Source organism: Perca flavescens, chromosome 2, assembly GCF_004354835.1.
Source record: "Perca flavescens isolate YP-PL-M2 chromosome 2, PFLA_1.0, whole genome shotgun sequence".
Taxonomy (NCBI): domain Eukaryota; kingdom Metazoa; phylum Chordata; class Actinopteri; order Perciformes; family Percidae; genus Perca; species Perca flavescens.
The window spans coordinates 27,893,858-27,910,859 of NC_041332.1; the positions used below are offsets into that span (position 1 = coordinate 27,893,858).

The 17,002-nt window shown below is 38.3% G+C and overlaps 1 protein-coding gene across 3 annotated transcripts; it reads right to left on the bottom strand.

Annotated features, from left to right (window-relative positions):
• Nucleotides 1-2,963: 2,963 nt before the first annotated feature.
• On the bottom strand, nt 2,964-15,636 carry spag5 (sperm associated antigen 5). 3 transcript variants are annotated; one of them, XM_028605568.1, is made up of 25 exons: nt 15,543-15,636; nt 14,945-15,015; nt 14,739-14,858; nt 12,370-14,636; nt 12,084-12,276; nt 11,801-11,917; nt 11,539-11,631; nt 11,312-11,446; nt 10,832-10,951; nt 10,641-10,733; nt 9,827-9,961; nt 9,629-9,722; nt 9,359-9,506; nt 9,138-9,188; nt 6,693-6,867; nt 6,244-6,377; nt 5,901-6,069; nt 5,411-5,558; nt 4,454-4,697; nt 4,130-4,262; nt 3,904-3,984; nt 3,660-3,809; nt 3,460-3,534; nt 3,249-3,329; nt 2,964-3,147 (listed from the first exon to the last, which is right to left on the bottom strand). In XM_028605568.1, exons 2-25 carry the CDS (start codon nt 14,981-14,983, stop codon nt 3,076-3,078), a joined length of 5,067 nt encoding a protein of 1,688 aa, XP_028461369.1. In that variant the 5' UTR covers nt 14,984-15,015; nt 15,543-15,636; the 3' UTR covers nt 2,964-3,075. The 3 variants fall into 3 exon arrangements, with proteins under 3 accessions (XP_028461369.1, XP_028461360.1, XP_028461375.1); XM_028605559.1 differs by having other exon boundaries at nt 15,477-15,627; XM_028605574.1 differs by lacking the exon at nt 3,904-3,984 and having other exon boundaries at nt 15,477-15,628.
• Between the last annotated feature and the right edge of the window lie 1,366 nt (nt 15,637-17,002).

The following is a 17,002-nucleotide window of genomic DNA, read 5'->3' on the forward strand; positions in this document are numbered from 1 at the left end:
GCTATTGAGAATCTAGAACCGAGCATCTAACTACCGTGTTACCACAACATCAGGGACTTGAGACGGCAGACATTTCTGCGCACAAACATATTTTTTGTTTTGTTTTTTTATGACTTTTGATTTATGATTTTTTATAGGACAAAACTGAACAGACTGATTAAAACACGTCTTCTGACACAACTGTGATTTACCACATTAACCCATTTTTCCATATTGATAATTTACTTACTGTATATTAAGCCTCTTCACAACATGTGAGTGTAAAGTTAATCTAATGTCATGTGTGGTTGCCAGCTTCGTTTTTTTGTCATGAATTGAATGTGCAAGTTTAATGTACATTACTGGTGAAATTAAATGACAGACTTTGAAATATTAGTATAAATTATTGTGCTTCATGGTCATAGGCTTTGCAATGCGTAGCTTGTAAGAAGAATTTAGTACATTTGCATGTATTTTATTGCCAAATGTAAATGCATATTAGGTTGCCTTTTTGGAAATAAACAATTTTATAGCATATATGGTTCTTCGAGAATAAAATGTTTAAATTATTGACGTATTATAATTTAAGAATTGTGCCAAAATATCACACAAGAATTGTTATTTTATAATGTCCAAGGGGGTAAACTTGGTTTGCCACATTTTTAATTTATATCAGTTAAATTTGTAATAGTTTGAATTCAACATTAATATATTACAAAAGAACAAGGACAAACATTTGCCTACAGGAACAAAAGAAAAATGCCCTCATACATCTTTTTCTTTTGTGCTCAGGTCAGGTCATTTTCTTTACTGTTTCAGCTCAGCTGGTTTGAAGTGTTGTCTGGAGCCACAGTATTATCAGTCACCATGACCTGCCTCAATTATCATGTGCAGACATCAACACAGCACTTAGACAGACACAGCTAATCTACCACACAGATCCCCTAATCAAGAAAATGAATTGACTTGAAACTCGATATTTCTGCCTATAAAGTTAAGTAGTGCAAGTCTTTTATCTCAACACAAGAAACCTCTTTTACAAAAGTCTGCATATCTGACAAGATAAGACTCGTAACGTAACGCCTCATTATAGTGAAGACGCTTGATTTTCCTATCAGAAAAGAACCTTTGTTGACAGATATAAGTGTTTTTCCCGTAGTATCCGTACTTGAAAGGGTCCTAGTTTTTCTTGAGTGCCGCTTTATCTTAAAATCTATGTGGATTAAATGAGAATAACAGGAATCAGCAAGTGTCAAATTATAATTTCAAAAGGCCAATGATTTAATTATTTTAAGACCTGCACTCAAGATAAAAGTGACAGGGGTGATATGCAACATAATTTGTTTGATACACCAGCTTGGGTTATGGTCTAATGGTAGCCTGTAATAAAAAAAATTAGGTTGATTTTGACAAAGCGCCCTTATTTAATATTATAAAAATAGACAAACAATATAAAAAATAAAAAAGTGGTGACTTTTAAACAATCTCTGGTGTGTGTCATTCCTAACTGACTAATTTCTAATCCCTATAAACAGCAACCGAAAATTGTGTACCGTAACACTAAGCTATAACTTAAGAGGAAAAATCTGCCATTTTTGTGCAGCTTATCCATCCACATTTGAGGTTTAGTTCAATTGTATATGAAAACACAATACGATTGCACCTGTGCCAACGGTTACTGATGATTGCTGAAAGTTTTGGGGGAAGGAATTTTAATATACATTTCATTTCTGAAGAAAGATGCAGGTGGACAGGACACATCTTCTGAATGAAGTTGTGTGTTGTCCAAAACCAAATTTGATAAACTGAAAGGGTTCAGGTATCATTGCTACTACTTCTACAACAAGTACCATCATCTGATGGCTTAAACTAAATTCTGGGCCAAGATATTAAACTCAACTGCTTTGGTATACAAATGCTTAAAATTAAAACACTAAACCATGTGTAAAACTAGACATCTGAGAAAAAAAATAATAATCTGAAAACATTAGAAAAATTTGTTGTCCAGCTTGGGGCAGCAGTTTTTAGCAAATTGTACGTAAACCAAACTGTCTGTGTGCATAGGGCGGTCACAACTGTTAGTTGACAATTGTCATACAAATAATTGTGATTAATGATTTGTCTATTTATGTTAATTTATGCCACACAGCAGTGCCGTTTTGTCTGGCTTTGCAACTAGACCTTAATCAATGTTCATTTCAATGGCTACTCATCGAAATGATGCCATTGTTGGCAAAGGAGTGTCAATTAAACTTAAAATAAACAATATTTCACCTTTCACTCTGCTGCACAGATGCATTTTAAATAGTTTGCAGACACAAAGTAGGCAAACATTTTGAAACCATTTATAAAAATTGTATCAGTGCATTTGCTCATTAAATTAAAACAAAAATCACAAATATAAGCAGCAAAGACAATCCATAAGATTAAAAATCTTTTATTTCAAATCATACCAAAAATATTAACACTAACAAGGTCATGCTAAAACATAACAGACATAAAATCAGTCCTTCCAGAAAAATGCAGTTTTTTTTACGATTGTTGCGGGCAAAAATCCTTGATTATGCGGCACGTTTTTTTTTTTTTTTTTTTTTTTTTTTTTAAATGCGTTGGAATATGCGGGATATTTATGCAATGAAATGCGGGAACTTGCAAAAATTGCAGAACTTGCAAAAACTGCGAGAACTTGCAAAAACTGCGAGAACTTGCAAAAACTGCGGTTTGATGAAAAAAAAAAAAAAAAAAAAAAAGGGATTCCCAACACCCTGCTTTTCAATGATGTTCACGTCGCGTAATTATGTCACTTCATAACAAATGGCTGCTCTTGTGTGAAGTAAACAACATTTTTCAACTTTCTGCAAAGATATGTGACTTTTTGCAACAAAAATGCAGGGATTATGAAATCATGCAAGCATATTTTGCGCGGAAATCAGCAATTTATGTGGCGAAAGTGCAGCGTATTTGGAAAAAAATGCAGCCCCCGCATAAATATGTGGACTTTGGCTGATTATGAATTGAATTATGCGATCGCATAAATCGCATTTTTCTGGAGGGACTGAATAAATACAATGAACGCAGGTGACAATGGCAAACACGTCAGCCGATGTACTCGATAAGTTGTTGGAGTTGTTCACAATTCTTCACAACCACCGGCAAAGACAGCAGAGCCTGCATGGAGAAAATGAAGACAATCATTAACTCAAATATCCATACATACAGTATTTACAATCTTGACAGAAAAAAAAAACTAAAAACAATATGAACCTCACCTCTCTGACTTTATTAATCACTTTGTTTAACATCTGAAGCTCATTCTCACTTTTCTGCTGGTTGGTCTGGTGGATCATTTGCTGTGAGAGACATTACAACATCGTGAACCACTGGATTACATCCTCAATTATATCACACTTCTTCTCTAATACATATGAAGAATAAACCGATGCTTTTAGGTCTACTACAGTATATCAAGCCGATACTTACATGTCTTTTTGCTCTATCGAGGAGTTTAACTCTGGCCTGCTCCCCCTCCTGAAGACTCAACTTCAGTCTCTCCACCTACAGATAAAACAATCAAAGAGACCGGTTAGAGAACCTGAAGCGTTTGCTCAATTATAACCTAAAAAGTATTATAACTACACTGTATCTGGCAATTCTCACACCATAAAGTGAAAGGATCATACCTCTCTCAATAACTGGATCTTCTCTTCCAAGAAATGTGCCGGGTTAGCTGACTGGCTTCCAGCTTTCCTCAACTCCTCCCGCAGGAATTGAGACTCTACCTTTGACTGCTGGAGAGAACGCCGAAGCTCAACCACCTCCTTCCGCAATTCCTGTGAAAAATTAACAAATAAAAATAAACTATTACATTTAGCCAACTGTATAAGTGTTTTTAAAATATATATATATATAGATTTTGTGCCTTACGTTACTGTCAGTCTTGTGTTTAATTAGAGTTTCCTGGGTCTCTTGTATTTCTGCCATCAACTTTGTCACCATTTTCTCATCCTGTGTAAGGAGAATCTTTTTAGAGGTTCTCAGTGCTTCTTCAGGTCAATAAGATAATTCCCATCAGTGGGCAATCTTTTGTAACCCATTTTGAATTTTGTTAGGCATCATAGATGAAGTCAACACTATGTACAGTAGTTCTGACCTGAGCTTTCTGCTGCAGGGCCTGATTTCCCCTCTCAAAAAGGCTGTTCAGACGACTGAGTTGGTGATTGAGCTCAGACACCTCTGCCTCGTGTCTGTAGTCTGCAGCCTGCTGCTCCACCTGCAGGCCAGAGCTGGAAATGCATAAGATAATGTTGGAAAACAAAGACTACATACACACACCACCTTAAATTACCGTTATTAACATTTTATTAACTGAGCATTTATTCATTGAATAAAAAAAAAAGAAAAAGAAAAAGTAAAATTTGCTTTGCGTTTGGTGTGAATCATCTCCACAACCACATACACATTTTACTGCACTTACATGGTGTTGTGCAGCTCCTTCAGCTGAGCATCTTTACGCTGTCGCAGCAGCTTCAGGGTGCCAATAAGTTCCGTGACGGTGCTGCCCAGGCCAGCAAACAACTCTGCCATGCTGCTTTGATCGTCCTCCTCAGGCTCAAACTCCACCGCACTGAAATTCTTTTTAGGGGTGATGGCAACACGTGTGAAGGCGCTTGTCTCGCTGAACAACGTTTCACACAGAGGCTCTGGCGTGTCTGAGGGGACTGAAGAGACCGTACCTTAAATCATTATATGACATTTAATCCCTCTCTGAACTGAGTTTGAGGAGTGTAATTAGTTGTACATGCGCTATTTTTTATTTCATTATGGTCCACGTAACTAAGATGCTATGTCTGCAAATCAATAACTGCTTCAAAATTACTCTGAGACGAGTTAATTCAAAATAAAAAAGGGCAGTTTCAGCTATACATTATCCACGGCCTAACTTATTATCTGTGGGGGAAATGGAATAATTGCAACAGCAGATAATGTAGACAGAACAATTATAATAGAGTATTTAAGAAAATGCCATTACACCATGACAACATATTGTCACCTCCTACGTTTTAAAGGAGAAACATTTAGTTATTTTTGGGAAACTGCCTCTTAAGCCTCCTTCACAGGATGCTTTTTATACTCAGCAGCAAGTGTCCAACCTGAGTTTGGGAGGTGGATCATGGATGAAGCACCCTGACCCATTCAGACTGACCACCAGCATGGCTTTAACCAGCAGCACTGCGTCTGTCTGAAAGTCGCCAATTGTGTTCAGAGTTAAGTAATTGGCTGCTTTTATGAGAAAATTAAATCTGTGACATTCTTGTCTCTTAAAAGAACCAAGGCAGCCATTCAAGGTCTTGAAGTACACTTATTAGCCCAATAGCCATTACAATTTGGAAAAATTATCACTTCTAGGGACAGGCGGGGTGAGCTACAGTACCTGATCCAGGAGGTGTCTCTGTTGAGGAGTCTTCCTCCTCCTCAGCAGTTAATGCAACCATGATGCTATCGACGAAGGAGGCAGATGGGTGACGACGCTCCGCGGTGTGGACTGCATGATACACATTATCTTTCGGTGGTTCTGGTTTCTGAAAAGACATAAGCCTGCATGAAAACGTGTTTTTCTCCACAGTGCTGCAGTCCACTTAATTACAGTTAATTTCAGTTTTACTTGCCTTTAAAAAAAAAAAATATATATTTAAAAATGTTGTACACCATGAAATTTCACACCACATATAGAAATACAGTTCTAGCCTTGCATGCTGTATCTACGTATAGAATATAAATCAAATCAATCAACTTCATTCAAGACACAGAGGTCCATAGAGACAACACAATACAAGCATGGGCACATATGTAAGTGGGACAAAGGTGGTGAAATTCAGCTGCTCTTCTGCTTTAGGTCGTCTCAAGCGGTTCTTTCGAGTTACCTGGTCATTGAGTGCTGCACGTAGTTCATTTGTCAGTCCTCGCAGTGTGTGATGCAGCAACGTAATTTCAGTGACCGCCTGTGCCAGTTTCTCTCCGAGCTCCAGCTGGGTTGCACTGGCTCTGGACTTTGTGGTTTCCAGCTCCTTGTGCAAACTCCTGTTCTCAAGCCTGCATTACACAAACACACATTTTAATTTAGTAAAGAGACAAACAACTAATTTTGTTTAAAACCCACTTTGTTTTGTTTTACCCACTTTGATTTTTTTTTTTTATCTTGATGAAATATACTATAAAGTCTAAAAGTAGGGAAAGCAAAAAAGATAAGATAGGATCATAACTTACTGAAATTGACCAAGTTCTTCTTTTAGGTCCTCACACTGGATGTTCCTCTCTCGGAGTGCCTGCAGGTTGGCCATCAGCGTGCGCTCACTTTCTACCACCTGCTCCCTCGCCAACTCATTCTCCATCTGTAAGAACTGACACACAGACAACAGGCAATTATAAAAACAGAAGTCACGTACTATGAGGACAGCCCCTTACTGTATGAAGTCTTGACTTTTAGGGCAGAATACAACTTGTCAGCAAAAGTGATTTCAAAATCTTTACCAGACTGTACCAGACTGGGTAAATAAACTTAAATTGTGTAATTGTGTTATGCTTCAGTCTTCTCAGACAATAAAAGGCAGCAATAAGAGGGTCTAACGTCACAGAAACATTTAAAGTCAATATTTAAAAAAGGTTCGCCAAGTGTAATATATAAATCTCTCTCAAGTTAAGCTTGTAAAACTTACTTCGTTCATCTCCCGCACACCACAAAGTTGTGTGCAAACCTCCTGGAGCTGTTGGATCTGTAGGTTCTGGGACTCTGAGAGGAGCTGCAGGTGACTGAGCTTCTCCTCTGTTTGAGCCAGAGCCTGACTTAATTCAGAGACGCGCTGCTCCGACTGATCCAGTGAGGTCTCCAACCTGAACCCAAACACAGGCAGTGGGCATTAGTTGTACCATTTTGTACATTGTTGTACCATTTGTAAATCACTTGTCCATGCACAAAAGTCACTTGTCCGGGTAAAGATGTATCATTTTATAATTTTTTTGCGTTTTGCTAATGCAGAATTTCAACAAACCGTTGAAAGCTTGTTTGACCGATGCCGATTTACCAAGGGATCCTTTAAAGGTGTAGCTATTTTACAGTTGAACATTAGCTGATATTTAACTGCGTACATTTAACAGATACTAGGGCAGGGACGATTTGTTGAAGTCATCGATTCCATAAATGCGTCGACACAAATAATTTGCGTCAACGCGTCACTAAATAAAATAAATAAAAGTTGCGTGCAAATTAATGCAATGCGGAACTACTGTTAGATACGCGGGTTCTAGGGACACCTGATCTGTAGCCCCGCCTTAGCTCTGGAGCTAGACGAGCTCCTCCGCCTCATTCCCTGCCTACATGCAGTTTTTTTGTCAGGTCGACGGTCCAGTGAGTGAGAGATAGCAGCACGAAAGGACGAGTATGGAGAGTGGTGGCAACCCACAATAGTTCCCCACCAGCCTCTTTAAGATCGCAAGTTTGGCAAAACTTCAAGACTGTATGGCTGCAGTGTGGAGTCTCCCGTGTCATGTCTTCTTGCCATCCCCGCCTCAAACGTCGGTCTTCGGGTCAGTTCCAGTAGTAGGCTACAGGCGAGAGAGTGGTGGATAAGACGAGGACTGTGTGTTGGCGTTGTTCAGCAGTTGTTGGGTATGTGAGTGGAAATACATCTAACATGCTAACGCATATCAGATGCCATCACCTAGACGTGCCAATCACTGGAACAAGACAAAAAAAAAAAAAAAAAAAAAACTGTCCAACTTCTCCTCCCTTTAGATATAAATAATTAAAGTTAAATTAAAAAGGGAAAAGAGCTTGGATGTTAAACAAGAGCGTATTCATAATTTTACCTACTGTTAAAAAGGGCAAATACAGGTTAATCTCTCATACACTACTCTTTTTGCACTTGCTCGGTTTACTTTAAGTTTTTAGTTTTGTATTCCTCCTGAAAGTGACTTTATTTTGTGGTTAGATTGATAGCCTACATCTGGCTTCAAGTTGCACTAAAAATTCATTTTACTTGAACAGTGCAGTGTTAAACAATTTTAATAAATAGAGATTTGAACCTTTCTGAAATTTGTTTTGTGTAAATTGTTAATTGAGCAATGGGAAAATAATCGCTAATTGAAAAATGTAATCTTTAGATTAGTCGACTAATCGAAAAAAATAAATCGCTAGATTAATAGTTTAAAAAGAGAGCCCTAACCGATACAAATGCTGGTAATGCTTGCTAGGTACACAGTTGCCGACACTAGCTAGCTAAGTTGGGTTGCCCCCCCGGCAGACCCCACAGAACATTACTCCTCCTTCATAACACACCCAGTCGAATTCATCTCTCCAGCTGTTCAAATTTTCTTTCCTTTTCTTTTCCACCAAACCTCGTATGGTGCCATAGTTGTAAGGTTAATTGTTGGTGGGGCTTTCCCTGGCAATTGGCCGGGCTGCGGAGCCTGAAGGAACATCACTCTCCGCTCCAGTCTCCACCACTGTTCTTCTGAGGCAGGTAAAAATGTATGTTTAAACTGTGGGCGATTATTACTTGGACCAACTCCTGATTGGGCAATCAAAGAATTTTGAGTTTGATGCTGGTTCGACGGATTGTGGGGAAAAAAAATTATTAGTTTCAAAATCTGTAAAATAAAAACATTTTTAAAACAAATTTAAAAAAATAAATTGGTAAAATAGACGTAATGAGTGGCACATAACGAAGTAACAAGGCATTTTTTTTTTTTCGAGTTTTAACGGTTACATGGTAGAAAGTTTGTTTTGCTCTTAAATCATAATTTCAGTAGTTTAAAATACTATACTTGTCTCTGTATATAGTGCATATGGACAACTGTGTGGGCAGCTTGTCAGCAGGACAATGTTTCCTACTAACCAAACAGAGTATATGAAAACAGAAAGTGGGGATACCTCCAAACACATAATTTTACTAAATTGGTCTATGGATGCATATAGAAATAATTGTAAAGTTAACAAAACCGTAGAAAAAGTCTGACAGTTTAAGCGGTTTTAACAAAGTTACTTTCTTTAAATTATTTTTGTCTTCACTGCGATTTTACTCAATATTTCATATCTAACCAAACCATTTCAACCTGAAAGTTATTGGGTCAACCTAATGAGTAGATAATCAATTACCACTTACTCATTTGCTCGGTCCTTTGCAAGCTGGATGTCTTTCCATGACTGCTTCAACCTGAAACAACAATTTGTTTTAGCAACATGCTATATTTCAGTAAGTACTTTTTGCTTCTTTAAGATCCCCCTCAATAAAAATGTTTCAGTAGCATTTCAGTAGGAGTTTCTTTTTATGTTCCTGAGCACATGTATGCCACCAACAAATTAGTGTTGTTGTGGGGATCATACTTTGTAGTCTCAGCATCAAGGGACTGCTCCAAGAAGGTGTAGGAGGCCAAAGTGGAGGAAACCGTGGCAGACAGCTCCGTCACCTTCCTCTCCAGCGGACCCCTCTCTTCCTCTCTTTCGGTTAGCTTCTGACGCAGCACACCCATCTCTGAAATTGAAGGAAAAGAAGGAAATGTTAGCAATTTTATAAGCCGATAAAGAAAAGTATTTTGACCATTCATTCAACTATTTGAAAAGAAAAGGAACAAAATGACCAAAGAAACTTTTTACCTGAGGTCAGAATTGTCCCCTGCAGAGTTAAATCACTAATCTGTTCTCTGGCAGTTTGGAGATTCATATAAGCATGGTTTAACTCTTCTTCAATCTGTTGGGTACAAGTTCATTTAAAAAAAATGAAAATAAAATAAATTATAAGACAAGTAGAAAAGTGATTTGCCAAGTGTCCCAAATACAGTATAAACATCTTACCTGCTCTCTCTCTTCCACAGCTTGGTCTCTTGCAGACATGTGTTCATCCCTCTCTCTCAAAGCAGCAGCTGCCTTCTTATTTAGCTTCAGAAGCATGGGAGCAGTTTTCTGCATCAGGCCTCTGACTGTGCAGAGCTGTGGAAACACGACCATGCAAAAGCATCTGTATTATGAGTATTAATGCATTTAAAACAAAGTGGTAAATGCGGTCAGAAATCAAAACACCACTTAACGAAGCAAAATTTGATCAACTATTGTGTTATTAAACTAAACAAATGCCAGAGATCAAACTACAATATACAAGATGTCCATCTTTTTTTTTTTTAAAGCTGCTGGCAGATGGGACTTTGGAAATATGCATGCTGTATGATGAAGGGGTGTGCCATACCGCACCATTCTCAATAATACTGGTATAATTGTTTTTGAATAGAATATAAAAAACTGAATATTGTCATAACGGCAATATTCCAACTTGTTGACATAATTGCCTGTTAATGTGGCTACTGTTTAGATTTGCACTTTGTATTATTTATACAGAATCTAAATATCACTGAGTTACTGTTTACAAACTAAAAACATTTTTTTAATTTCTACCGAATATTTAAAAGGCAAAGTGTTAAGGTTTATGCTGACAAAACTATAACACTGTGTTGCAAGTGTTCTTGAAATTAAAAATAAAATTGTAGTAAAGGCAAAAATAGCCTAAAATATTGTAATATTTTATGGCCATATCACCCAGGCCTTGTGTGATTGTATTGTTACATGCCTACAGTGCTTATTTGAGTCCCTTTTAAAAATGATATACTGTACATACTTCTTTCATCAAACTGGATTGTTCATCCATGGTTGTGGACAAAACATCAGAAGCAGAATTTAGCATTTCAGCGCAGGCCTGGTTTAATGCAACCTGCATTAGTAGAGAAAGAATGAGAAATTAAACATTCTGATTGAGGTTATGCTGAATAGGTTAAGGTAGAGTGGTTTGCGTTTGCCAGTTTTCTGTACCTGTTGTGGGTGAGTCTGGTCTAGGGCAGCTGACAGTTCTTGCTGAGACCCAACAATCCTCTCCAGCTCTGAGATTTCTGTGGCGCAGTGTGTCCTCAGCTGTTCCATTGCACTGAAGGCCTGAAAACAGACAACCAGACAAACTAAATGCTCCTGGAATAATGAATGCTAATAAAAAAAATATATATATCTCTGGCAATAAACATGTCAAAAATTTACTTTGGAAGGCAGTTTGAATAGTATTAAGCTTTAAGAGGCCTGCGATTTTTTTTTAAATTTAGAATTTATTTTAAATGCCTCAGTTTAGTCCTAACTCAATCAGCAAATTCTTTAATAACTATTCTATCTTCAGTATTACAATACAAAAAACAAAATACTCAACCTGCAGTAGTCGCTTTTTTGCTTGGAATAGTCATGGAGACAAAACATACATTGAACTACTTAAGTCACATTAACAATTAGATTTGTCACCGTGCTTACCGCCTCCTTATCTCTGAAGGCCTCCTCCATCTGTATCATCATGTCATCTCTTTGGTGAAGAGCATCTTTGACCTTCTGCATCATTGTTGTCTGCATTTCCTTTGTTTTCTTTAACAGAGACTTCATCTGATCGTACTAAACGACACAAGTAAAATACACAAACTAATTCATACCCACTGGATAATTACACAGAAGCTAATTACAGCATACAAGACATGTTTACATACATGTAAAACAAGGCTTTGACAGTCCTCTCTGATCTCATTTCCCATTTGCTTCATGTTAGAGAGAGCAGCATCCGTGTCACAACTCAAAGAGGTCTGTTGGGACAAATGCACACACTTCACTGTTATGAAAGAGCAAAATCAGGTGTCACTGCATTCTTTTCACATACAATGTTAATCCTTAAAACAGCATGTGCCAGAGCCTTTTACCTATAAAGTTTAGACAATTTTGCAACATAAAACATGTTACGTCATTGGGTCTCACCATGGTGACCCTCGTGTCCTGCATACACTGGGTAAGATTCTGTAGAGAACTATCGTCCATCTCCAAATCACCAACCCTGTTTAGAGCCTCCAAATATAGGTCTCTATACATTGTGGTCTATATAAAATAAAAAACAAATCCATTAAAACAGAGATTGTGGATGAACTAAAAGAAACCCAAGACGTTGCAATAGCAAAAGAACTAAACCTACAAAAAGTGCAAACTCTAAATGCTTCACATCTCTCACCGTCAGCCCCTTAAAGAGGTCTGAATGTGTGCTTACCTGACTGAGTTCAGTGTGGTCTGTCTGCACTAGTTTCTCCCTCAGGTCTGAGGGTGCAGGGCCTGCAGAAGAACATCCATTTGCCCTGGCTGCAGCCAACTGCTGCACAAGAGCCTCAACCATGATCATGCTAGACCTTAACCCTTGCTCCAACTCTTTTCTGGGGAGACCCTCAAGACCGCCCGGAGGTAGACTGACAGAAACAGTGAAAGGCAGAGAAATTTTAATTAACCATGTCGTATTCAGAAATCATTGGCAACCTAACTAATCCAGAGGCAACACTTACTTCCACAGGAGAGGGTCAGTCAGCGTGCAGGAATCAACCACAGAGAAATCCCTCTTTCGCTCAAATTGGCCAGATGTATTGACGCTGTGGTCTAACCATTTAACAGGAGTGGTGCCCACACATACACTGTGGGATTCTGCAGGAGTAGCAGCAGCAGGACGCAGAACTGTAGTGGAGATAGCAGCAGGACCCATCTTTCCTGATGCCAAGAAAAGGAACTCTGCCATCTGCCGAAGCTGCTGCTGAAGGGAACCATCTGGAATCATAGGCATATCCAGAACCTCCACTTCAGTCTGAGGCACTGCACAGGGCTTTGCACCCAAATCCTCAATGGGCTCAGTAAGTGGGTCTGACTGGGACACTGCACAAGGCTTTGCACACACATAATCAAGGGGCTCAGTGACTACATCTGGCTGGGTCTTGCACTCTAGTGCTGTAGAGTTAAACAGAGGACGTGGCATGGGGCTTACCAGGTGCTCTCCCCATAACCCAGGTTGGTCTAAATTTGAAAAAGGACCAGCCAAAAAGCTCGCTCCACCCTTGAGAGCAGAATCTTCAGCCACAAATTGGTCAAAAGCAGGACCCTTAAAAGCCTTTAATACAGCGAGAGAGGCTCTTCTAACAGTCGGACTGAGGAACCCAAACGGCAAACCTGATGCTACTGAGGGACATTCTGACAGCACTTTCAAAACATTAGGGAGGTTTTCTGACTGAGGTTTTTCTGCAGAATTACAAAGAATCGGTCCATTCCCAGATGAACTGAGAGCACAGTCTTTGTCCTCACTGGATTTATAGGGTTCACTGCTGATTTGCACTTGAGAGACGTGTTCCTCACGCACTTCCACAAGTGTTGGAATCTCTGCCGAAACTGCAAGATGGCTGCTGTCAGAAGACTCCATTCTATAAAGCATTGTAGGCAGTGCACTGTCCACAGGATGCATCACATCCTTTTTTGAAGTTTCTTGCGTTTGACACTTAACAGATTTATCATTCAATGCCTTTAAAGATGTGTTAGTCAGTGAAGACATACTGACAGCTGCTGGGTCAGGATCTACCACAACTTCTTCATTTTCCACATGACCGTTAGGTTTCTCATAGTCATCTTGAATGTGATCCTGTGTAAGGAAAGTAGGTACACCATTGTCATCCAGGGGCTGGCAGATCACAGCCTGGTTGTCAGGCAGAGGGGAAATCTTCTGAGACAATCGAGTGCCATTTGGTATTTCAATGTCCCTTCCGGCACTGATTAAAGAGCTGAATGTATTCTTCGCTTGTCCGCCAATCTGAGAATCTTGCACCACCAAGCTTATCGGTTTATCCTCATCCACAACATCAAGGCTGAATGGTAATGGTTCCCCCAATGGGTAATTTTCAATATTGCAGTGTGGGTGTTCTGAATGATCATTACTGTTTTGCACATATTGGTCACTAGCAAACATGCTTGACTCTATACCATAATTGTATGACTCACTGCAGGTTGCAGTTTGGTCAGCTGGTAGAGGAACAGCCTCATCTGCAAGTTTGGTGCCACCAGAAATCACACCTCCACTGCAGTTAATTGATTTTAAGGTTGCATCACTCAGTCCATCAGCAGGCTTTTCAGGAGTATTTGTGGTGTCAGAGAAGGTGGTGACGACACAAACACCATTTTCACTGCTAAAGTAAGGATGATCTGCGTGTTCCGCTTGACATAATTGGCCACAATCAGAGAGATTTGTTAAATTTACACTGTGGTATTGTAAAGGTTCACCCAGCTGTGCCTTGGGCAGAGGAATGGTCTCCTCTTGTAGTCTGGTGACATCAGAAACTTCCACCTCACCTCCATCACAGACAAAGGATTTCCAAGTGACATCTTTCTCTTCAAAGCAGTCATTCTGAAAACCTCTGAAATCTTTTGTGGCGTGTTTATTATCAAAGTCTTCAGGGGTTAGTTTAGAGTTTGAAATTTCACAGAGACATGCTGCATCAACGTCAATCAAAGAAGCATCTTTCATCTCAGGATTGTAATAGGGGTGATCAATGTGGTCACTGCATGACTGAACTATTATAGTGTCAGTATCTTCTGTTTCTTGCATGTTTTTCATAGCCTGGTCCTTGGGCAAAATGATACTCTCTTCTGCACACACTGATGAGCCTGTAACCTCAACCTCCCCACCAGGACAGACAAGAGATTTAAATGTTACATCTCCAAGTCCACAAGCTGTCTCAGTAGTAGTATCATCAATGGTGGAAGCATTGATTTCAATCACTTTGGTGGAAGAAGGAGCCTGCAAGCGGGGAGAATGAATGAATGAATTAGAATGAATGAAAATGTAAGAAAAAGTCACAAAGACATTGAAAACAATAGGAGTAGTATAGTATAAACCCACCATTGTCAGTTTCACAACATCAGCATTGAGCCGTGATTTGAACCTCGATGGAGTTGACATATGCAGCATTTCATTCTGCAGACTTCTCAGAGGGGTACGCTCTCCACCTTTGCTTGACGGCTAACACCAGAAGTCAAACAATGCATTACTAGCGTGTTAAATCATAATTTAACAACATCGTGCATAACAAAGCACAAAAGTCTTACCAAGCCTTCCCCAGTGGAACGTGACTTCCTGGAGGACATTACTCCGGTGTGTTGGGACACTTAGTTTACAGCTGCAAATTAAGACAGACATTTTTTTTGTATAAAACGTGATTAAATGTGGATTAAACTTATTGGTGGACATTAATGTTACGTCAGTCTCTACAGAGAAATCACGTTCACCCGCTTGCTAAGAAGCTAACGTTAACTATATTAACGTTAAGTGTCGAGTACAGGCAGTTGGCCTTAGCACATTGATACACGCTAATACAGTAACTTATCAAACATAACTTGGTTGCATGATGAAACAAAAAAAATCACTCAATACGTTGATAAGAATTATGTTAGATAGGGCGTAGGGCTGCCAAACTCCTAACGTTAGTTTAGGAAAGCGTTACCGAAGTCGTTAGCTAACGTAAGTTAACGTTACGTCAACTCTTTCTAGTTAGTTTGCACACACACTTTCCAGAGGCAGCTAACGAACATTTTAAATAAACCAAACTATGGCCTGTGAAATAAAGTAAATGCACGTTACATTCCAATTTGCACCAGCCAACTTTAACCAACGTTGCAAAAATATACAAGAATAGGATAAACAAACCCTGCGTCAAACAGCCATCAACCGCGTTTCATTCAAAACATAAATGTCAGCTTTGCTATTGGACCATTTATCTTCTTCGGTTGTTGTGTCACGCACTGAGAGGACGTACCGCGTACTACCACACACTGCTGCCGCCAACAGGAAGTTAATGTCAGTTTGTATATATATATATATATATATATATATATATATATATATATATATATATATATATATAAATACATGTTCATTCTCATGTAGATGTTTAGTATTAATAAATATAGTTCGTAAACACAAGTATGAAGATGATAAATTAAACATAAACAAATAAAAAGATAGAAAAATAAAGAGGTGACAGACTTACAAACTTCGTTAAAGATATTAACAGCAGATGTTCTTAATTAAATAGTTTTGAGTATTTATCAGTTATTACATTAGCCTTCTTATTTCTTACCAATTTAATAGACTCAAAGTATATGTCAGTTTTAATGAATAGTTTAAAACATGGTCTTGATCTGGAAAAATGTTGATTTGGGAATATGTTTCCCTTCAAGGGTTGATTGTATGTGTTGTTTTAGATACCACATAATTTTTAAAACTTTTCCAGAATGTAATACAGAATGAACAACCATAAAAAAGATGGGTTAACAATTCTTGTTCTGTCTTACAAAAAGTACAATAGTTATCAACAGGCATGAATTTTGAGATAAACAGGTTTGTAGGATATATATTATGCAATATTTTCAAATGTAATTCCCTACTTTGTTTGTGATACAATATCTAAAAGGAACAAGCCACGCCCTATGCCAGTTAATATCAGTAAAATGAAGAAAAATTTCCCACGAGGTGTTATTTTCTTTAAATTTAGAAAGCATTTTCTAATGTGCTTATTAGTACCATTGCTGCTCATAATATCCATACTGTTTATATAAAGAGTACAATTAAAACCAGAAACTTCATTTTGTTTTTTATAACTTTTCATTAGTTCTAATATGCCATTAGGTATGGATTTGAAAACTGAGTTATATTCTTTGAACGTTATCGGGAATGCCTTCTCTCTGAGAAAAGATTCATAATTAAGTAATTAGCTATTACAATCAAAAAGATATTTTACGAAGATAATATCTCTATCGAATCCATTTCTGCAAATAGAGTGACTTGTTCCCTTTAGTGATGCATTCATTATTCCATTAGATAGACTTGTGTGGAGAAAAGTTATGAGAATGACATAGCTTTCAGGCCAAAAGAGCTTATTGATAAAATTGGGATAGTTTTAATGGCAATCTTGTAATATTGCAGATATGAATATCCTCGTCTGATACAGACATCAAATTCCACATTTAGATTGGTTAAGTGTTAAACCTGAAGCAGCTGAAAATTGGCCAATTAGGGATATAGCATATTCAATCTGATGTTTGCCACTCAAAAAGAGAGCTGTATCATCCGCTAGTTGAGTTACTCTAATTTCCTTACCAAAAATA

Coding starts and splice junctions, on each gene's coding strand:
- spag5 (XM_028605568.1), bottom strand. CDS start 14,983: ATGTCCTCCAGGAAGTCACGTTCCACTGGGGAAGGCTTG. Junction 9,507..9,628: donor GGGGACAATTCTGACCTCAG/GTAAAAAGTTTC, acceptor CTTCAATTTCAG/AGATGGGTGTGCTGCGTCAG. Junction 4,698..5,410: donor AGAGACACCTCCTGGATCAG/GTACTGTAGCTC, acceptor CGGTCTCTTCAG/TCCCCTCAGACACGCCAGAG.